Source organism: Camellia sinensis, chromosome 5, assembly GCF_055761805.1.
Source record: "Camellia sinensis isolate YWXY chromosome 5, ASM5576180v1, whole genome shotgun sequence".
NCBI classification, from domain to species: Eukaryota; Viridiplantae; Streptophyta; class Magnoliopsida; order Ericales; family Theaceae; genus Camellia; species Camellia sinensis.
Genome location: NC_138965.1, coordinates 212,188,429 through 212,209,224, shown reverse-complemented (window position 1 = coordinate 212,209,224; position 20,796 = coordinate 212,188,429). Strand labels below are relative to the sequence as shown.

Genomic DNA, 20,796 nt, shown 5'->3' with positions numbered 1-20,796 from the left:
ATAAAGACAAAACCCATCACAGGGTTTAAAGTTCTCATTTTGAAAATTTTGAAAAAAAGCATTCTCTTCTCGAAAAATTCTCTCTTCTTCAGTTTATAATATTCTCTTTTGCACTTATACATAAAATACAATCAGAAAAAGTTGATCACGAAGCTTCTGAAGGGTAGGAGCACCAGATTCAACCCACATTAAAGTAGCTTTATTGTGATTCCCAGCTTTTCAGGCTCTCTCTCTCTCTCTCTCTCTCCATATATATGTATATGTTTGAGTAAAATGGGTATCTGTAATCTGCATTAGCTTACATGTATTACAACGAATGCTATTGAAAATATTAGTAATGCTCTACCTTCATGTTTAGATAAACGTTTTTGCAAGCTATGTGGAATAGCTTTGAATCTAAGTTATACAGTTTGTATTATCTATTATAATACTGGGGATTTGGATGTATATCTGTGAAGGGTCAAAAAGTATTCACGGTGGCTTGTTTTTGGGTCTACCTAGTTGAGGAATTGAATTGAATGTGCTTAGTTCTGTGCTCTGTATGTGCTAGAGAAGCGCAATAATCAAATGGAGCACATGGGTTGTTGCTTGCTTGACTACGGAGTCACTTGTGGTGTGTTGGGTGTGGAACCAAATATATTAATCTATTGAGTTTTAAAGGGTTGCCACTTTCTGGGTTTGAGTATAGGAGTTGATTAAGGAATTACTTTGTGCTTTTGACTTTTACACTTTCGATCTTGTTTTTAAGACGAATTAAGAAGAGGAGAGAAGGGAATTTGAGGGATTCGGAATTTTGGAAAATATTGGGCTAATTCCCGGTGACTGAATTCTTTTTATGTGAAGTCTTAGGGTAGGTTTCATCATCTTGTCTCCATGCAGAATCCTGCAATGTACTTGATGATATTAGCTTTATGACACAATCAAAATTGGGAGCAACTTTGGGTTGTGACGTAAACTAGCATGATTCACTCCGAAAGATTTTTTCATTTTTGCTACATTTTGTGGTTGATATTTCATTATAAAACTGCTATAGTATTAATTTTTTTATTGGGTATTTCATTAGAGACATTCTTTATTGTATATTTACATGAAATTTACATATGGTTCCAATAATTTATTTATTTTTTTCATCTAACACTTTCCCTGTTAACAATGTATCCTGTTCTCAGGTCTTATCTTCCTGCCACACGGATCTTTCTTCTTTTCTGAAGGATTGGCCTTCCAAAATTTGCCGAGCAATGCAAAACCTTCGAGCTTCTTTTTTTATGGATATAGAATAAAATGGGGATCCTTGGACGCAGGTTTGTGACTTCGGTTGATTTTATTGCTGTATTGAGCTCAATTTATTGATGTTATTTGTAATAGCAACTATATTGTTGTCTGCAGTGCAATTGTTACAAAGCCAAATGAGTCTGTGAGGCTTATTGTAACGACTTTTATTGGAGTTGTTTTTGGCTTCCTGATAGGAGCATCATTTCCAACACTTCCATTAGCGAAGGTGCACAAAGTATTCTCTTTCCTGTCTCTGTCTATAATTCCACTTTGCTTCTTGTTAATTTTATTTGTTTTATTCAGATTACATGATGAATATTTTCTTTTTGCATCCAAATTTGGCAGTTGAATGTCCCTTCCAGCCTTCTTCCTTCAATTAATCTTTCCTATAATGAGGACAAAAATTCAACATTTTTGAATGCTTTGTCTGCTTCGAAGGGCAACAAAAACACCTCAACTGAAGCTAAAAAATTGAACAATACGTCAAAGGTATATCTGTTTCCTTGTTCTTAATATGAGATGAAAGGTGCAAATTATTTGTACAAAGTTAAGAATTTACTGGAACAAAATATTTCAAATTTGATTGTTTATCTGCAAAAAAGAGTTTGGATTTGAAAGTTCAAAAATTATTTCCTTCTTTATCTTTTACCAAACAAACCATTTAATGGAGAAAGACTTAGAAATGATGATCTTACATTAATATCTTGGAGAGATCAACAGTTATATCCGTCTTTGACATTCCAGCGGGCTCATGATTCTAATGCAGATTTGGGTCCCATCTAATCCACGAGGTGCAGAAATATTACCCCCAGCCATTGTTGCAGCTGAGTCAGACTTCTATCTCCGCAGATTGTGGGGCTTACCCAGTGAGGTATCTGTTTTCTGTCGCAACTTTTTTATTTTCGTGTGCATGATGGTTCTCTTGTTGTTTGATGTGATACAAGTATTTTTATTTAGGACTGGAAAATTTCACAACAGAGCTTAAATTGTAAGGTGGAATTGTTTGGAACAGTTTTTGTAGCGCTTGCGTCTTCTGGTTTACAACATAGATGCTAAAAATAATCAGTAAGATTAGGGGGGTGAAAATGGAAGTATTCTAATGTGGTAAATGTGTTATGTTGGCTTGGGATGAGATGAGAATGATGACAGTTATCTTCTAGATTTTCTTACTAATGGGAAATTATTGCTCACAAAGAAGATTATGGATTGATAGCATTTATAAAGAAACATTGACCGTCTGATGTTAAATAGTTAGTTGGATGTGATACTTGGTGTTTGATAAAGTGGGCATTTGCAGGACCTAACTATCAAACAGAAGTATCTTGTAACCTTTACAGTTGGTTATGATCAGAGACATAATATTGATGCAGCAGTCAAAAAGGTCTCTCTCTCTCTCTCTCTCTCTGTGTTTGTGTTTGTGTGCTTTGTGCACATGCACACTAATGGCCACGTTTTGCTACAGTTCTCCGAAAACTTTACCATATGAGTTTGAGTGGTCAAAACGAGCTATTCATGTCAGTGCTCTAAAGCAGACAAAATGGTATGAAATAAGTACTTCATCTCATTGCTGGTAGTTCCGATGATGCAGATAGTTGATCTACTCCTTTAATGCCTATACATTAAATACTTTAAATCTTGAAGGTGGTATGCCAAACGATTTCTGTATCCTGATATTGTGGCGCCATATGATTACATATTTATCTGGGATGAAGATCTTGGGGTTGAGCATTTCAACGCCGAAGAGTAAGTGTTAAATGCAAAATGTTGTGTTAATGAAAGTTTTGAATAATTTCACTCAAAATTCCTCTTTTATTTGGCTGACCCAGATACATAAAGCTTGTGCGGAAGCATGGGTTGGAAATTTCCCAGCCCGGTTTGGAGCCTGACTGGGGGTTAACATGGCAGATGACAAAGAGAAGAGGTGATCGCGAAGCTCACAAGTAATGATGGGAGTATTATTCACTGCAAACCTTATTTGCCTTCGGATAAATTATTTGATGAAATGACTTAATTCCAACACCCCCACCCCCAACATTTTCTAACCAGTGAACCAGAGGAGAAACCAAGCTGGTGCGCTAACTCAAATTCGCCTCCTTGTGCAGCGTATGAATAGTTATTATTATCATTAATTAATCACTTCTATTCCAGCAGGATCTTCTAACAGGGTCTAATAATTCTTTCCACTTCCTTTTATTTTGTAGATTTGTTGAGATCATGGCTCCTGTGTTTTCTAGAGATGCATGGCGCTGCGTGTGGCATTTGATTCAGGTTCGGAGCAGTTATCATATATATTTTTTTTTATTAAGATTTGTGTCTTCTCTTTTTTTTTTTTTTTTTTTACTTCAAGTTCACCTAGTCTAGAAAGATTCAAAAATTTAAAAATCCATAAGAAAGTTCACTAAAAACCAAAAGTAAAAAAAACTCGATTTTTTAAGATTTTTTTTTGTTTGTTTGTTGTCTTTATTGGACTTTTTCTATTTTTTTAAGGCCCGTCTAATCTAATAGAACTTAAAAGTGAAATTTTTTTGAATAAAAAAAAAAAAAAATCACTAAAGACAGAAAAATGCCAATAGAAAAGCTGTAAAAAAAACGAGGGTCAAACTCCACCCAAGTCCTCATATGATTCCTCCCCGCTCTTCACTCTGTATAAAAAATACCTTATCTTGGGTGTTGTAGAATGACTTGGTCCACGGATGGGGTCTGGACTTTGCCCTGCAAAAATGTGTAGAGGTCAGTAGCCATCGTTTTTACTTATTTGAATTTTATCTTCTTTAATATTCACCTGTTTGTTGGTTTTGAAACAAATAACATACAAGGCATTAACGAGTACGTCTCTCTTTCCTCTTCAAACTAGCCTGCTCATGCGAAAATTGGAGTTATAGATGCTCAGTGGATAGTTCATCAAACTGTTCCTTCACTTGGGAACCAGGTAAGCACTTGGGGCACTGAATGAAGAAGATGGTTGAATTTGAAAACTGTTTTAGCAGTTGTTTTACTTGATGTGGAGTTTTAAATTAACAGAATTATACTTCTGAAACAATGTGTGAGCAGTTTGCAAATTTATGGGTATTCTTGGAAAACAAGAAAAAGTTTGATGAAGCTTGAGAAAATGTTCGCACCAAATGAATACCACATTTTATATAAATAGAATAGATGTGATGAACATAATACTGAATTACCTTTTTCTTGTTTGGTAGGGCGAAGCAGAGAAGGGGAAGGCGCCTTGGCAAGCGGTATGAAATGCTGTCAACATAATTTCTGTTGGGAATTTTCAAAATGGTTTTTAAAATTTATATTTTAATTTTTGAGTGTTTTCAAAACCTTCCTTGTTTTTTTTGGAAAGCATTAATTAAGCTTGGAGACTTTGTCCCACAATGAAAAGAGAGCAAAACATGGAGCACTTAATCAAGTGCTACATGGAACATTTTTTGAATATGGAATTATGAGATGAAAGCTAGTGTGCATGCACCCACACCGCAAGGATGATGCTTTGCACCACACGTGCGTGGCATGGGCTGTGTGGCTTTTGATGGTGCACTTAGCATTGGCGCCATGAGGGCGCTTTCCTATTTGCATCGGACAGGTTGGAACGATGACGTGGAATACAGTCAGCTCCATGTGGCAATAACGTGTCATCCTTTGGCGATGAGTCAACCAAACGATCAAACGGTTGTGTGTTCGATCTGGAGCGGGTTAATCATAACCGTTGATTGGAGATGCGCACGATCGTATGGATGAGATAGCACCCGATCGTGGTCAGGTGTGATTAGTCAAGGCATCTATTCAGTGTCAGAATGATCTGCACCATAGATCGCCGATCCAATAGTCAGATCTGATCGGATGCGATCAAGGGACATGACCATTCGATTAGATCCATTAAGGCCTATAAATAGGCTACGAAATCAGCCATTTCATTCCATCCAAAATCCTGAAAAGCATTCCTGCAATTCTCTCTCCCTCTTCCTCTTGATTTTGAATTTTCGATCAAGAGTTTCTTAAGCAAATTTCTGTTTTTCTTATTGATAATCAAGTTCTGCAGATTTGATTATCAGTGTCTTGGTTTCTTGATTATATCAAGAGTGTTCTAATCTATTGTCGTCAGTGCAGACGCCGATAGACTAGATCTTTAGATCAGGTTTCATTGTATACTGGAGACAAATTTGTTGTAACCTCCTGCACAACTTTTGGTGGGTACAAATATTGTCTTTAAGAAAGCGACTTAGTAACGTGACTTGAAGCACTAATTTTCTGTTCTATATAGACAAGGTCATTGCCAAATTTTGCAGACCTGAAGACCACCATTTGAAGAATTCAAGACCCTTTGTTCCAACAATCTAAAGACAATATTTGGATATGGCGATGTCTATTCAGAAAATGACTCAAGATTTCATGAAGCTTGACCATTTTGATAGAGGAAATTTCCGACGGTAGCAAAAGAAGATGCATTTTTTGCTCACCACTCTCAAAGTGGTCTATGTGCTAACTACCCTCTATCCGATAAAATAAGAAGATGAGACTGTGGAGCAAACCCGTACCAGAACCAAATGGGAGAATGACGACTACATTTGCCCGAGGACACATTATGAATGCACTGTCAGACTCTCTATTCAATGTGTATTAACATCTGGAAATGACAAAGCAACTCTGAGACTTATTACAGTCAAAGTATCTCACTGAGGATGCCGCCAATAAGAAATTTCTTGTTAGTAATTTTATGCGTTTTGCAATGATTGATACAAAACCCATTATGGAACAATTCCATGAGATCCAACATATTCTAAGTCAATTTCGACAAAAGAATATGAACATGGATGAATCTATTGTAGTTTCATCTATAATAGAGAAACTACCATCTTCTTAGATAGATTTTAAGAAAACTCTGAAACACAAAAAGGAAGATCTTATTTTAGAAGAATTGGTTCAACACCTCCGAGTTGAGGAAGAGTCAAGGTTACTTGAAAGTAAAGATAACCAATTGGCTTAGACGTCCAAGATCCACATGGTGGATGATGGTAAGAGGTTCAACAAAAAGAAGTGTAAGCATGAACCCCAATTTGAGAAAAATGCTAAGAAGCCGAAAGGCACTTACTGGCATTGTGGCAAGCCATGGCACTTCAGAAATGAATGCCAGTCATACAAGAAGAAGCCAAAAGCATCAAATGCCAAGAATAAGTTTGTGGTTGTTGTATCTGAAGGTGAACATGCTTGAAAATGCTGGTGACTGGTGGATTGACTCAGGAGCAACAAGGCACGTCTGTAACGATAAGAGCTGTTTCACTACTTATGAACAAGTGAGTGATGGAACAGTTCTCTACATGGGCAATTCTTCAACTACTGCTATCAACGGCAGAGGGACGGTGGATCTAGAGTTTACATCTGGAAAAGTCCTAAGTCTTAATGATGTTTATCATGTACTTGATGTCAGGAAAAACCTTGTATCTAGAAGCCTGCTTAATAAACATGGTTTCAAGTTAGTATTTGAGTCGGACAAATTTGTCTTGTCTAAGAGTAGGATTTTTGTTGGAAAGGGTTACATGTATTAAGGAATGTTCAAACGTAACATTCTTAATAATACATCTATTTCTGCTTATATTGTTGATTCTCTTTCTTTATGGCATGCTCGTTTAGGTCATGTTAATACTAGGAAAATGCATGATATGATTAATTTAGATTTAATTCCTAAGTATAATATTTATATGTTTGGAAAATGCAAATTTTGTGTACAATTTAAAATTACTCCCATTCCATTTCCTAAAATAGATAAAACCACGCCTCTGCTTGAACTTGTGCGTAGTGATGTATGTGACATGCATAGTACCCCCACTAGAGGTGGTAAGAAATATTTTGTAACATTTATTGATGATTTTTCTAAGTACTGTCATAACTATCTTTTGCATTCAAAAGATGAGGTGCTTGACAAATTTAAGATTTTTAAGACAGAAGTAGAAAATCAGAGTAATATCAAAATAAAGAGACTTAGGTCTGATAGAGTGGTGAATACCATTTTTCAGAATATTGTGAAAATGTTGGTATTATTCATGAGAAGTCTGCACCCTACACACCATAACAAAATGGAATAGCTGAAAAAAAGAATAGGACATTAACAGATATGATTAATGCTATGCTTTCTTACTCCATTTTAAGTTCTGGTTTTTTGGGTGAAGCCTTACTCACTACCTGTCACATACTTAATAGAATTTCTCTCAAGGGAAGAAATATTACTCCTTATGAACTTTGGAAAAACAAGAAACCTAATCTTGGTTATTTGAAAACATGGGGTTGTAGAGCAATAGTCAGAGTGCCTAAACGTAAAAAGAAGAAATTAGGTGAAAAATGAATTGAATGCATATTCTTTGGCTATGCTATACATAGCAAAGCATATAGGTTTTTGGTAGTAGAGCCCAATGGTTCAATGGAAACAAAAACCATCATTGAATCACGTGATGCGGTATTTTATGAGAATCGTTTCACAACCATTCCAAGGTTGGATTCTAATCAAGAAAATGAATCAACTCCTTTGATGTCTACAGAGGAAAGTGAACGACATGAACCTATTGAGCCCAATGAACCTAATGAGCTTATTGAACTAAGGAGGAGTAAGAGGGCTAGGACTGAGAAGTCATTTGGCCCTAATTTCACTATTTACCTTGTAGAAGGAACTAGAAAAGCTTATTATAAGCAAACAATGATTTCTTTGAATATGGATTCAGATCCATTAACCTTTGAAGAAGCTATGAAGTCTAAAGATATTGCATTTTGGAAAGAAGCAATAAACGATGAAATGGATTCTATCATGGGTAACAATACCTGGATACTTGCTGATTTGCCACTTGGATCCAAACCCATTGGTTGTAAATGGATTTTCAAAAGGAAAATGAAAGTTGATGGCACAATTGACAAGTTCAAAGCAAGATTAGTTGCTAAGGGTTTTACTCAAAAGGAGGGTATCGATTATTTTGATACATATGCTCCAGTGGCTAAAATCACCACCATTCGAGTGTTGATTGCCTTAGCCTCAATCTATAAGCTTGAAATCCATCAAATGGATGTTAAGACTGCTTTCTTAAATGGAGAGTTAGATGATGAAATCTACATGCAACAACCGGAAGGATTTGTTGTACAGGGTTAAGAGCACAAAGTGTGTAAACTCGTAAAGTCACTATATGGACTGAAATAAGCTCCAAAACAGTGGCATGAGAAATTTGACAAAGTAATAGTGTCAAATGGCTTTAGGATAAATGAATCTGATAAATGTGTGTACAGTAAGTTTACTGGAAATAGAAGTGTAATCATATGTTTGTATGTAGATGACATGCTTATTTTTGGTACTGACAATGATGTCATTGAAAGTACTAAAAGTTTCTTGTTGTCTAGCTTTAGTATGAAAGACATGGGCTTAGCTGATGTAATTTTGGATATTAAGATCAAACGAGAGGACAATAATTTGATTTTAATCCAGTCGCACTATGTTGAGAAAATTCTTAAGAAATTTAATCAATATAATTGTACACTTATGTCTACATCTTTTGATTCAAATTTGAAATTGTATCCTAATACTAGAAAAGTTGTTGATCAGCTAGAATACTCAAGAGTAATAGCTTGATGTATGCTATGATTTGCATTAGACCAGAAATTGCTTTTGCAGTGGGAAAACTTAGTAAATACACTAGTAATCCCAATAGTGTGCATTGACATGCTGTTAACCAAGTACTTAGGTACTTGAGGAAAACAATAGACTATCGAATAGTCTATAATGACTATCCAGCAGTGCTGGAAGGATTCACGGATGCTAGTTGGATAACTAACCGTGAAGATCACTTGTCCACGAGTGGTTGGATTTTTACTCTTAGAGGAGGAGCTATCTCTTGGGGTTCTAAGAAGCAAACATACATAACAGACTCAACCATGACGTCAGAGTTTGTCGTATTGGCTTCTTGTAGCAAAGAGGTAGAGTGGCTAAGGAATCTCTTGTTAGAGATTAAGATATGGCCAAAACATATGCCACCAATATCTTTGCATTGTGATAGTGAAGCAATTCTATCACGGGCCTATAGCCATGTCTATAATGGAAAGTCCAGGCATATAGGACTGAGACATAGTTGTGTTAGGCAGTTAATCACAGAAGGTGTGATTACTATTATTTATATAAAATCAAGTGAAAATTTGGCTGACCCCTTAACAAAAGGACTTGTAAGGGATTTAGTGTGGAAAATATCAAAGGGATGGGTCTCAATCCCACTTAACATAATCACTCCTGGTGGAAACTCGACTCAACGCTTGAAGAAATGTCAAGTCTTGAGTTCAATGAGCCCAAGTACACCATATGTCGTGATTGCAAGCACTTAGTTTTATTTTATTTTCATCCTAAGGTTGAAATGCTTGGTACATGTAATGCAAAAAGAAGAGGATGAGTTAGCAAACTCTTAATAAGCTTACAACTGGGTTGTTAGGGTACTATAAATTACAGAGGTACACTCAGTAAGCTTACCTATGTGAGTATAGAAGGTGGTGCCGCTTCCTATGAGTCTAAGGGCTTAACTCTAGAGCGCTCATGAATAGGATATAGACACAAGGCTAATCCACGTATCGGTTTGTTTGAATACTTGAGGTAAGATCACTAGTTCAAAGACAAGTCTACTATGCCATCTTGACTAACTTTGAGATGTCTTCACTAAGTGAATGATTCAAATCGTAAGATATCTTCACTTATGCATAAGGCTGTCAAGTGAACCAAGAGTCATTATCTGGTATTTTGAAAATGGTGGGGGAATGTTAAGAAATTTTCAAAATGGTTTTTAAAATTTATAGTTTAATTTTTGGGTGTTTTCAAAACCTTCCTTGTTTTTCTTTGGAAAACATTAATTAAGCTTGGGGACTTTGTTCCACATTGGAAAGAGAGCAAAACGTGGAGCACTTAATAAAGTGCTACATGGAATTTTTGAATATAGAGTTATGGGATGAAAGCTAGCGTGCATGCACCCACACCGCAAGGATGGTGCTTCGCACCATCCGTATAAGCACACGTGCGCGCACGCGTAGCGTGGGCAGTGGGCTGTGTGGTGTTTGATGGTGCACTTTGCACTTAGCACGGACGCATCGGCGCAAGGCGCCATGAGGGCACTTTCCTATTTGCACCGGATAGGTTGGAGCGATAACGTGGATCCAGCATGGCATGGGTAACATGGAATACAGTCAGCTCCACGTGGCAGTGACTTGTCATCCGTTGGCAATGAGTTAACCAAGCAATCAAACGGTTATGTGTTCGATCTGGAGCGGGTTGATCATAGTTGTTGATTGGAGATGTGCGCGATCGTACGGATGAGATGACACTCGATCATGATCAGGTGTGATTAGTCAAGGCATCTATTCGGTGTTAGAATAATCTGCACCATAGATCGTCGATCCAATAGTCAGATCTGATCGGATGCGATCAAGGGACATGACCATTCGATCAAATCCATTAAGGCCTATAAATCGGCTACGAAATCAGCCATTTCATTCCATCCAAAATCTTGAAAAGCATTCCTGCAATTCTCTCTCTCTCTCCCTCTTGATTTTGGATTTTCGATCAAGAGTTTCTTAAGCAAATTTCTGCTTTTCTTATTGATAATCAAGTTCTGCAGATTTGATTATCAGTGTTTTGGTTTCTTGATTATATCAAGAGTGTTCTGATCTATTGTCGCCGGTGCAGACGCCGATAGACTAGATCTTTAGATCAGGCTTCATTGTATCTTGGAGGCAAATTTGTTGTAACCCCCTGCACACCTTTTGGTGGGTACAAATATTGTCTTTAGAAAAGCGATTTAGTAGCACGACTTAAAGCACTAATTTTCTGTTCTATATAGACACAGTCATTGTCAAATTTTGAAGACCCGAAGACCACCATTTGAAGAATTCAAGACCCTTTGTTCCAACAATTTCTTGCCATTTTTTTAATTTTATCATTATATTGTTCATTTTTAAGTGCACAAGTACTTTAATACTCACTACAAGAAGAAGCACCTTTGGCGACTACATTTTTAGTTGCCAAAAGTCCATTTTTAGTCGCCAAAAGTCCATTTTTAGTCGCCAAAAGTCGACTTTTCAATCTCCTTGACTAAATTTTTAGTCGCCGGTTTTGTCGCGAATACATGGTCGCTGGAGGTATTGGCGACTAAAACTTTTTTAGTCGGCAAAAAATAGGTCTTTTGCGACCAAAGTTTTGTTTGGTCGCCAATAGTCAATTACACTTTTTAAAATTATACATTTAGCGACTAATCTTTTAGTCGCCAAGAGTCAATGAATCGCCGACCAAACCGTTTAGTCGCCAAAAGAAACACTCTTGGCGACCAATAATTTTAGTCGCCAAAGGTTGTTCCGTGAAAAAAAAGAAACTTACTTTTCTACTTTTTCGGAGATTCGAACCACCAACCTCCCACAATCTAAACCTTTAGCAACACACTCTCTCCTCTACACTCTCTCCTCTATGCCACTACAACACGACATGAATATATATGCAACATATATTATTTATATAGTATATTGACCCGTATTAATATACAACTATATATATAAATATAATTATTTTTATTCAATATAATTTATGTAAAAAATAAATTATTTATTAAAAAAAAAAGAGATCACTTTTGGCGACTAAAAAAGTCGCCAATTCTATAGTTTTGGCTATTAATTATTTTTTAATCGCTAAAAAAATTAATTCCCGGCTAAAAATAACCACTTTTGGCGACTAAACTAAATTTTGGTCGCCAATTGTAGATTTTTAGCTACTAAATTTTTTTTAGTAGCCAAAAAGCTTCACTTTTGGCTACAAATTTTTTTTTGTCGGTAAAACACGTATAATCGGCGACCAAACTATTTTTTAGTCGCCAAAACCTATACTTTTGGCTACTAAATTTTTTTAGTCGCCAAAAACCTTCACTTTTGGTTACTAAAATTGTTTTAGTCGCTAAAACCGATATAATCGGCGACTAAACTGATTTTTAGTCGCCAATAACTATACATTTGGCTACTAAACTGTTTTAGTCGCCAAAAGTGCTTTTGGCTGTTAATTCCATTTTAGTCGCCAACTCTGCTACTTTCAGCGACGAAAATTCTATTTTTAGTCGCCAATTCTACTTTTTCTTGTAGTGACTCTCTCAGTGGCACGTACATTCAGTCATAATAGTCGTGTTTCCGTGTTTCTATTTGCATGATTTTTCTTATACAAGTTTGTCTTAGTCTCAGATGTAGTTTGCAGCTTATGATGATCTCAGTAATTTGTTCATAAAAAGATAAAAATAAAAAAAGAAGTGTTTGTTATTGCCAGGTGAGGGAGCGGTGTAAAAGAGAGTGGACAATGTTCCAAAATCGAGTGGCAAATGCAGAAAAAGCTTATTACACGTCAATGGGAATCGATCCTCCAAATTCTACGGCTCGCTAGGGGACAATGTCATACAATCACCACCCTAACAGTTTCTGTACTTACTATAATCATAGCGATAAATACCAATGCTTACCATTTTTAAGGTAGTAATCAAAAACAGAATTCCCTGATTGTAGGGTCACAGGTGTAACACAAAGAGCCAAGACAACTTCCATCTATTTATTGCAGAGGGGAGGCACACCTTTTTCGATTTATGATTTAGTTCCGAATAGTTTGAAGTAAAATTGTTTTTGAATTTAGTTGAATTTTTATTTTAATTTTTTTTGAACGGGATTGAATTTTTAGTTGTGAAATCTATATAAATTGAAGGGGTTTAGAAAGTTGCTATTTTAGTAGGTTATTTTAGTTTTTAGTTATTTTAATTGGCTAAAATTTTTATGTTTAGAAAGAAAGAAAGATTTTTTTATAGTTGGATGTGATATTTGTAAGAAAAAAAGTGAAATGATTATGAATTTGATGTGACAGTTTATTTTATTGGCTATTTTAATTTTTAGCTTATTTTGTCTTTTGTAGATTTTAGTCAAAAATTGGCTACAATCTAACTTGCCAAACACCAATTATATAAGTAAAAGGGGTTTCTAATTCACAAATCTTGTGGAGCTCCAATATCTAAATTTTAATTTTTTAATTTAAAAAAAAAATCTTAACATTTATTGACTTGTCTCAACCCATAAGCCTTTCTGACTTCTTCCATATCTATTGTCACACCATTTTCAACTTCTCTCATATACTATAGTTAATTATGGGATTGTTAAATTATTTTTATAAAAAAATCTAAAAATGATAATTTGTATATTAAAAAAATATTTAAAACAAATATAAATTCTTATTAAAAAAATAACAGGTTGTAATTGCGAAAAAAAATTATAGTAAAAAATAGTTTGTATATTAAAAATATATCTAAAACAAATATAAATTTTTATTAAAAAATAACAGGTTGCAATTGTGGAAAAAAAGAAAAAATATTACACTGTACATTTCATTAAAATCTTAAAAAAATAATAATTTCTATATTAAAAAAAATCTAAAACAAATATAAATTGTTATTAAAAAATAATAAGTTACAGTTGCGAAAAAAAAAAGAAAAAAAAATTACACTGTAAAAAATAATTTGTATATTAAAAAAATTTAAAACAAATATAAATTCTTATTAAAAATAATAAGTTGCAATTGTGAAAAAAAAAATTAAAAAATTACATTGTGCATTTCATTAATAATAAATGTGCTAAGTATTTGTGTATAGGCTTGACATTGTGTCCACTTTCAAATTATCAAGTGAATATAGATGAATCAAACAACTTGGCTTTAATGACTAAAAAATATTATAAGTCCAACTATTGAAACCTAATAACTATTAATTAATAGAATTCAGATATTGAAAAGTCTCAAATCACATCTCTTTATCTTCTCAAATGTTTGCCTTTTTTTTTTTTGTTCATGCATTCATTCTAATATTGATAGAGAATCGAATGTGTGGAAGAGTGAGAGATATTAAAATTATATATTGAGTTATGTAATTGTTGTGATGAAAAATTAAAGTTGTCTTTCTATTCTATGGCGATTTATTTGGTTATATCTTTAATTAAAATGTCAGGTGTGCTTCTATATCATCATTGAATGTTACTTTCATTTTTTTAGATATTTTATCTCACAATTGTTTGTGTTTTGTGTTGTGAAATTTATTACATCTGTACTTGCTAAAGTTATTGGATGGACCTGATACACGAAGTGTAAATTATTTCAATGTCATTCTCAAGATTATAAATACAAAAAACATACACAAAAAGTATATGAATAGACAAGACTTTACAAAATTTATTTTTGAGTCCCACTTCTTGAAAATCCTATAATTTATTTATTTTTTGTATTATATTTTATGTTTAGTTTCTATACTTTTTTTTAATTTTTATATAGTTTTCTTTATTTTCTTTTAAAGTTTATTTTTAAAAATTAATTAATAAATAAATAAATCATTTTCTATTCAAACAATTTCATTTTTGTTTTTATTTTTTATTTTTCTTAAAGTAGTTTCAGTTTTGAACAATTACTTACTTTTTTTTCTATATATTGTAATTTTGAGCATTTTAAGTGTATATTATTTTCACTAATACACTCAGAGATGCATTATGAAAAAAGTATCATGTGAAAATCAAGTAAGAAGAAAAAAAATAAATAAAACAATACGATAAATGTGGAGCAAAAATCAAACATCAAAACTTCCAAAGCAAGCAAGCAAACATACAAGCAAGTATAATAGAATGTTTAACAATAGACATTTGAAAATTTGTAACAAAATTTTATAACTTTCCTTTTTATTAGGAAAATTTTATTTGGTAGTAACTAAATAAAATGCTTTTAAAATATATTTTTTTCTTTTTTTATATAAATTTGAAATTAAAATCATAGTAAATTTATGTAAGCATAATTGCTAACCACATTTTTTTACTTAATGTACAATATTTATATTGATTACCTTTTTTAGGTTTATTTTTTTAAGTATTTATATAGAAGTAAAAAAATGTCATTAGGAATAAATTTATTCTTAATTTAGTTATAAATTTTGCTTGTACATTATTTTTAAATTTTGAATAAAAGCCAATATAAAATAATTGATTGAAAATATGATGCATTTGTTATATTCTTTTTTTTATGTGCAAAATATATATATATATATATTTAAAAATTACAAATTACATATATGTAAATAACTATAAACACAATCTGTGCATAACACGGGTGTAACATTAGTTTGAATATAATGGTAAACAGAGTTCGCAATCTTGTACTCTGTTTAATTGGAATTGAACCCTGCGAGGAGGATAGGTTACACATATGTGATCTATCTTTTGCTACCATGCATGTGTTTATTTGTATCCTACTCTATAAGTGAAATATGTAGACCGCCGTCATTAACGGCGGTAATGATTGGACATTAGCGGCGGTTTTGTTACCGCCGTTAAAGGCCGGCATTAGCGGCGGTTTTGTTACCGCCGTTAATAGAGGGTTTCATTACCGTCGTTAAAGACACTTTAGTGGCGGTTTTTTTAACGGCGGTAACGAAACCGCCGTTAATGATAAATTAACGACGGTATTAACGGCGGTTTTCATTACCGCCGTTAATAGTACCTTTAACAGCGATTTTTGTTACCGCCGTTAAAAAAATCGTCATTAATGCCCTGTTTTGGCGTAGGTAATAATTTACATCATTATGAATGAATTTAAAAACGATGGTTTAAGAATTTTAATACTTTTCTGAAATAAATAAATATTGGGTTTCTTCTAAATGCTTTGATTAATAAGATTTTAATGATTATACACTTATATGGTACATATTTTTTATAAAGAAAGAATAACGCTTTATTTGGTGTTTACAGTTTTTTTTTTTTAAAATATTTATTACAACAAACATTATAAATGAAAGAAAACGTTACTTATTTAGGCGGAATTTTTTTTTTCATTTTTAAAAAATAAAATTATAATTTTATAAATGTCACCTCCATATATAATTTTATTAATTAGTTGCCATCACCCACGGTTACTGTTACCACTATTATCATTACCATCATCATCACTATCACAACTATTAATATATTAATTTTAAAATTACAATTAAAAAATATATTTTCTAAAAAATATATATATTCAGTGTTTTTTTTTTAATTTTTTGAATTCAATTTTCTAAAAATTGAGTTTTTTATTTTTTACATTTTTTTATTTTTTTATTTTTAGTGAATAATTTTAAAATTTTAAGCAATTTTTTTACTGTTTAAGATACACCTTACTTAGATATATTTAAATAGTAAAATATTTATGAAAAAAATTTAAAAAATTAATAAATACACAAAAATATAAAAAAATGTACTGAAATTATATATATATATATTGTATTTTTTGTATTTAATGAATTTTTAAATATTTTTTTCACAAATATTATACTTTTTAATTGTATTTATGTTAAGTGTGTTTAAAAATTAAAAAAATTACTTAAAATATTAAAAAAATATGAAAAATTAAAAATTAAAAATTTCTAAAAATTATTTTCTAAAAACTAAAACTAAACAAGCTAATTCCTATTTTTAACAGAAACAACACTATAATTCCTATTTTTAACAGAAACAACACTATACATAAATGGTCTAGGAAAAACGAATTGGGATTCTCTCTTTAGTCTCTCTTTGTCTCCTTATTTGTCACAGTGGAGATATATCTCAAGATGATCCAACGCTTCCAATCTAACTTTTTTTATTTTTTTTTATTTTTTTTTTAAATAATTAAATTTAAATCGTTGAATCATCTTAGGTGTATATCTACCGTGGAAAGTTGGAAGACAAGAGAGACCAATGAGAGGATTCCACACAACCAGGCGTCACCCTGGGTACGTGGCAGCGTAAAATTTACTCTCTTCACAGCCAATGAGAAGTGTGACACTAAAACTAAACAAGCCTTACACGTGTTACCACGTTGCACCCACGGTCCCCACCATGGTTAAGAACTCCCTAACCATGGTCAGTTGATTCATGGTTAAGAAATCCTAACATTTCTCACATATATATACCACCAAACCCGAGGCTGCTGCTCTGTCTGAAGCAGTGGAACCGTATTGGCTTAAGACTTGGCTCTTCTCTCTCTCTCTCTCTCTCTCTCTCTCTCTCTCTATAAAGATATATATATATATATATACAACTTTGTTTTGTTTGTGGGGAGGTGGGTTGTGGGTGAGAGAGAAGATGGGGCTGTGTAACTTTCCTAGCCCAGCTGAAGGGTTGGTTCATTTGCTAGTGATGAACGCAGTTTTGTCAGTGGCTCTTTTGAAGAACATGGTGAGATCAGTGCTTCAAGTTGTGGGTGTCAATGGGTCTCCTCCAAATTCAGAGACAAACCAATCGAATCAAGAAGAATTCCCACCAATATCTGACAACAATGGAAGAGCAAGAAGAGTTTCTACAACAAGGTTCAAATACTTATGTAACAAAAGGTCTTGTGGTGGTGACAATGACAATGGCAATGTTAGTGGTTGTGGCATTTATGGGAACATGTGGTGTGCAATGGAGTGTTGTGTGTGTTTGTGTGGGTTTCAAGGTGATGAGGAGGTGAGTGAGTTGTCTAATTGCAAGCATTTCTTCCACAAGGGTTGTCTTGGCAAGTGGTTTGATAACCACCACACTGTTACTTGTCCTCTTTGTCGTTCAATCGTTTGAGCAGCAGTGCTAAGAACACAGATAAAATTTACAAAATGAGTCACAAATGTGAGATTCATCTGTACGCTTAGACTTATTCTCCTTTTTGAGCGCTTTAATTTTAGTTTTAGTTTTTGGGAAAAAAAAAAAAAGAGAAAAAAAAAATTCCCATTTTCTTTTCCTTCCCCTTTTTATACCTTCAATGTTTTTCAGCAAAATTGGCTAAGGTAGTATATCAGTGTCTTGCTTTGCTTAATGTGAGGGTTGTGAGTTCACAAGTTGCAAAAGTTTAATGCATAATAAAGAATCGAAGATTTGACTCACATTAACTGATATTTCCCAAGTATAATGATCAAACAGTCATTTCACCTGTTGGAGCACAACTTCAGGTGGTAGCAATAACGTTTTTTATAGATTAAAAAAATGGGTAGTAGAGGCCCACAAATTCATGGCAACCTGTGATTATAAAAGCTCGTACTTCTTGTTGGGAGCTGGTCGCCCTGAGGTTATATTTATTATTTAGATTAGCAACATGTGTAAGTATTTAAAAATAAAAATAAAAATAAAAATAAAAATAGTGAGTATGAATGAAATATAATTTTTTTTTTATTTTTTATTTTCAAATGTTTATTCAAATTTATGATCTGCGTAAAAGAATCCACAATGCATAAGACAGCATAATAAAGGTTGAAATTAGTTACAAATAACCAGTATCTCATCAAAGTTTTGTGGCATTTATAGATCAAAATTGCCGACCTCATACTGGTCCTTGGCTTCTCATGATGAGTCATGACTCACGTAGGGCAGAAAAATCTTCAGAAGGTTCCTTCAAACTGATGCCTCTAATTATTTCTAGGGTGCTGTTCTTGAAAAAAAATGATTAAAAAAAAAAAGAAGAAGAAGAAGAAGAAGAAGAAAATTTGTGGATACAAAAGTGGTGCTTTCAAACCTATAGAACTTCATCGTCGCTCCACCTACAAAGAAGTCCTTGCTATTAAAAAAAGCATTGAAAAATTTCAGTTTCATTTAATTGATGATCACTTTTTAATTGAAACTGATGTTATGATTTTTTTCAACACACTTAGGTTTAAACAGAAAAAACTTTCCACTTATTCAAAATAAAAAAAAGACCACGAAGAAATCCCGTTAGGATTGCCGTCACAAAAGAAAAGAAATCCTCTCTGCAATTTCAGGATCTAAACATAACCTAAATGTTGATTTTGCAACGACTAGTTTGAAAATACTAAACATCACTTTTCCTTTTCTTTACCACCAAAATGAGCTTCAAGAACATCAAATTAAACTTTGTTAAACTGCCAGAGATCATTAAGACTTGAAGTTTTTTCAAAAAATATATATATGTGTGTATATATTTTGGAAAGGTGCACATTAGGCAATGGTAGTGAATAAACTCAAGAAAGAAAAACACAAACAAAAGCATATTAAAGGGAAATTTCACAATCTTATTATGGTCCACATATTAGCCATTATAACTATTTGTTTCACAGGGCACAACCATATGAGCGACAACAAGAGAAAAAGACATAACACAAAATAGGCAAACATCAGACAACATAGGAAATTATTTGGAGAAGCACTCCCGGGCATTATTTAGTTAAGTATCCAGCCCTCGACGTTTCATTTGATCACGAGCATCAAAAGCGATCCATGGACATCGATTTGCCCAATTGGTACTTCTTATGCTCGTACTTGATAAAGTCATCGGCTTCAGCATCAACATCCTCTTCGTAGACTTTGTAGCCACTATGTTTGGTTTTGACAAATTCATCGGCTTCAGCCTTATTTTCAGCTCCATAGACTCTGTAGTTACCGTCGTTAGCATACTCAGTAGCGCTCTCATAGTTCTTCTCCAGTATGACCTTGTGAGTCTCTTCTGGCTTCCGATAACCATAGGACGACCCATAAACATCTGGGTATGGAGGAGCATAATGGACAACTGGCCTTTGAGGCATTACATCGAACACTTGGTACTCTTCTACGATCTCCATTTGAGGATGTTGGTGATGATGTTTGGAATGGTTTTCTGAACTTCTATGCTGCATTTTTTTTTGTTGGCTTGTGTTATGGGTACAATGGAAATAATATGATTGATTGTTGATAAATTTCCAGATTTATAGACTCATTATTTTGGTGTACGCCAAGACAATGTAGAATCTGATTCTTATTAATCTTTTTGGCACAGAATTCAGTCTACTTTTGTGTGCCAAAGACTCTAAGAAGATAGGAGATAAGAACACCACAACTCCTAAGTTTATTCCATTGATGCGATACCTACCACTTGGGAGTGGTGAATCTTTAAAGCAAGTTTAGCTCAATTTTGTGTACTTGGTATGCTTATGCACACCTCAATGGCAAAATTATTTGGGTGTTTCCAAATAGGGAAATCCTACGTACACAACACCTCCAAGGGTGTGTATTATATACATTCTATTATAAATTGAGTTATTTTTATTATAAAATTTTGTAATATCAATTATAAAATATATAATCTCATATAAATTGGCATAACAAAAAATATTAGAATCAAAATATTTGTTACATAAATCATAAAATTTTGAACACTTCGCTATGTTAATTTGTAATAAAATTACACGTTTCATAATTAATATTCTAAAATTTTATGATAAAATTATTCTACTTGTGATGGGACGCATATGATATAGTGTGTACATAAGATTTTCGTTCAAAGTATCATATCACATTTTCCTTCGAATTATTCCTTAGCTGTAAACTCCATAACAATGATAGGTCGGTGTTGTCATGTAGTAAACATTTATATTACAGTGTTTGTTCTTATCATTGTTTGGGAAGTGGGTTTATGATTTTTTTTTTCTGCTAAAATTTACAGTAAAATAAAGGGCAAATTACATATACCCCTCGAGGTTTGACTAAATTACAAATTAC

General features: G+C 33.3%; 2 protein-coding genes across 3 annotated transcripts; both read left to right on the top strand.

Moving 5' to 3' along the window:
• Window positions 1–283: 283 nt before the first annotated feature.
• LOC114312577 (uncharacterized) lies at window positions 284–13,158 on the top strand. 2 transcript variants are annotated; one of them, XM_082871409.1, is made up of 15 exons: window positions 284–850; window positions 1,170–1,301; window positions 1,387–1,498; window positions 1,618–1,761; window positions 2,039–2,143; window positions 2,570–2,691; window positions 2,735–2,812; window positions 2,914–3,015; window positions 3,099–3,212; window positions 3,319–3,375; window positions 3,474–3,540; window positions 3,949–4,002; window positions 4,127–4,201; window positions 4,470–4,505; window positions 12,578–13,158. In XM_082871409.1, the coding sequence occupies exons 2-15, from the start codon at window positions 1,282–1,284 to the stop codon at window positions 12,689–12,691; spliced, it is 1,200 nt and encodes a 399-aa protein (XP_082727535.1). In that variant the 5' UTR covers window positions 284–850; window positions 1,170–1,281; the 3' UTR covers window positions 12,692–13,158. The 2 variants fall into 2 exon arrangements, 1 of the variants encoding a protein (XP_082727535.1); XR_014331018.1 differs by lacking the exons at window positions 284–850; window positions 1,170–1,301; window positions 1,387–1,498; ... (8 more) ...; window positions 4,470–4,505; window positions 12,578–13,158 and having other exon boundaries at window positions 2,006–2,143; window positions 3,099–3,176.
• A 4,111-nt stretch (window positions 13,159–17,269) lies between these two features.
• On the top strand, window positions 17,270–19,977 carry LOC114312576 (RING/U-box superfamily protein). The gene has a single exon (XM_082871408.1). It carries the CDS (start codon window positions 17,422–17,424, stop codon window positions 17,890–17,892), a length of 471 nt encoding a protein of 156 aa, XP_082727534.1. The 5' UTR covers window positions 17,270–17,421; the 3' UTR covers window positions 17,893–19,977.
• The last annotated feature ends 819 nt before the right edge of the window (window positions 19,978–20,796 follow it).

Coding starts and splice junctions, on each gene's coding strand:
- LOC114312577 (XM_082871409.1), top strand. CDS start 1,282: ATGGGGATCCTTGGACGCAG. Junction 1,302..1,386: donor ATGGGGATCCTTGGACGCAG/GTTTGTGACTTC, acceptor TGTTGTCTGCAG/TGCAATTGTTACAAAGCCAA. Junction 2,692..2,734: donor CTCTCTGTGTTTGTGTTTGT/GTGCTTTGTGCA, acceptor GTTTTGCTACAG/TTCTCCGAAAACTTTACCAT.
- LOC114312576 (XM_082871408.1), top strand. CDS start 17,422: ATGGGGCTGTGTAACTTTCCTAGCCCAGCTGAAGGGTTGGTTCATTTG.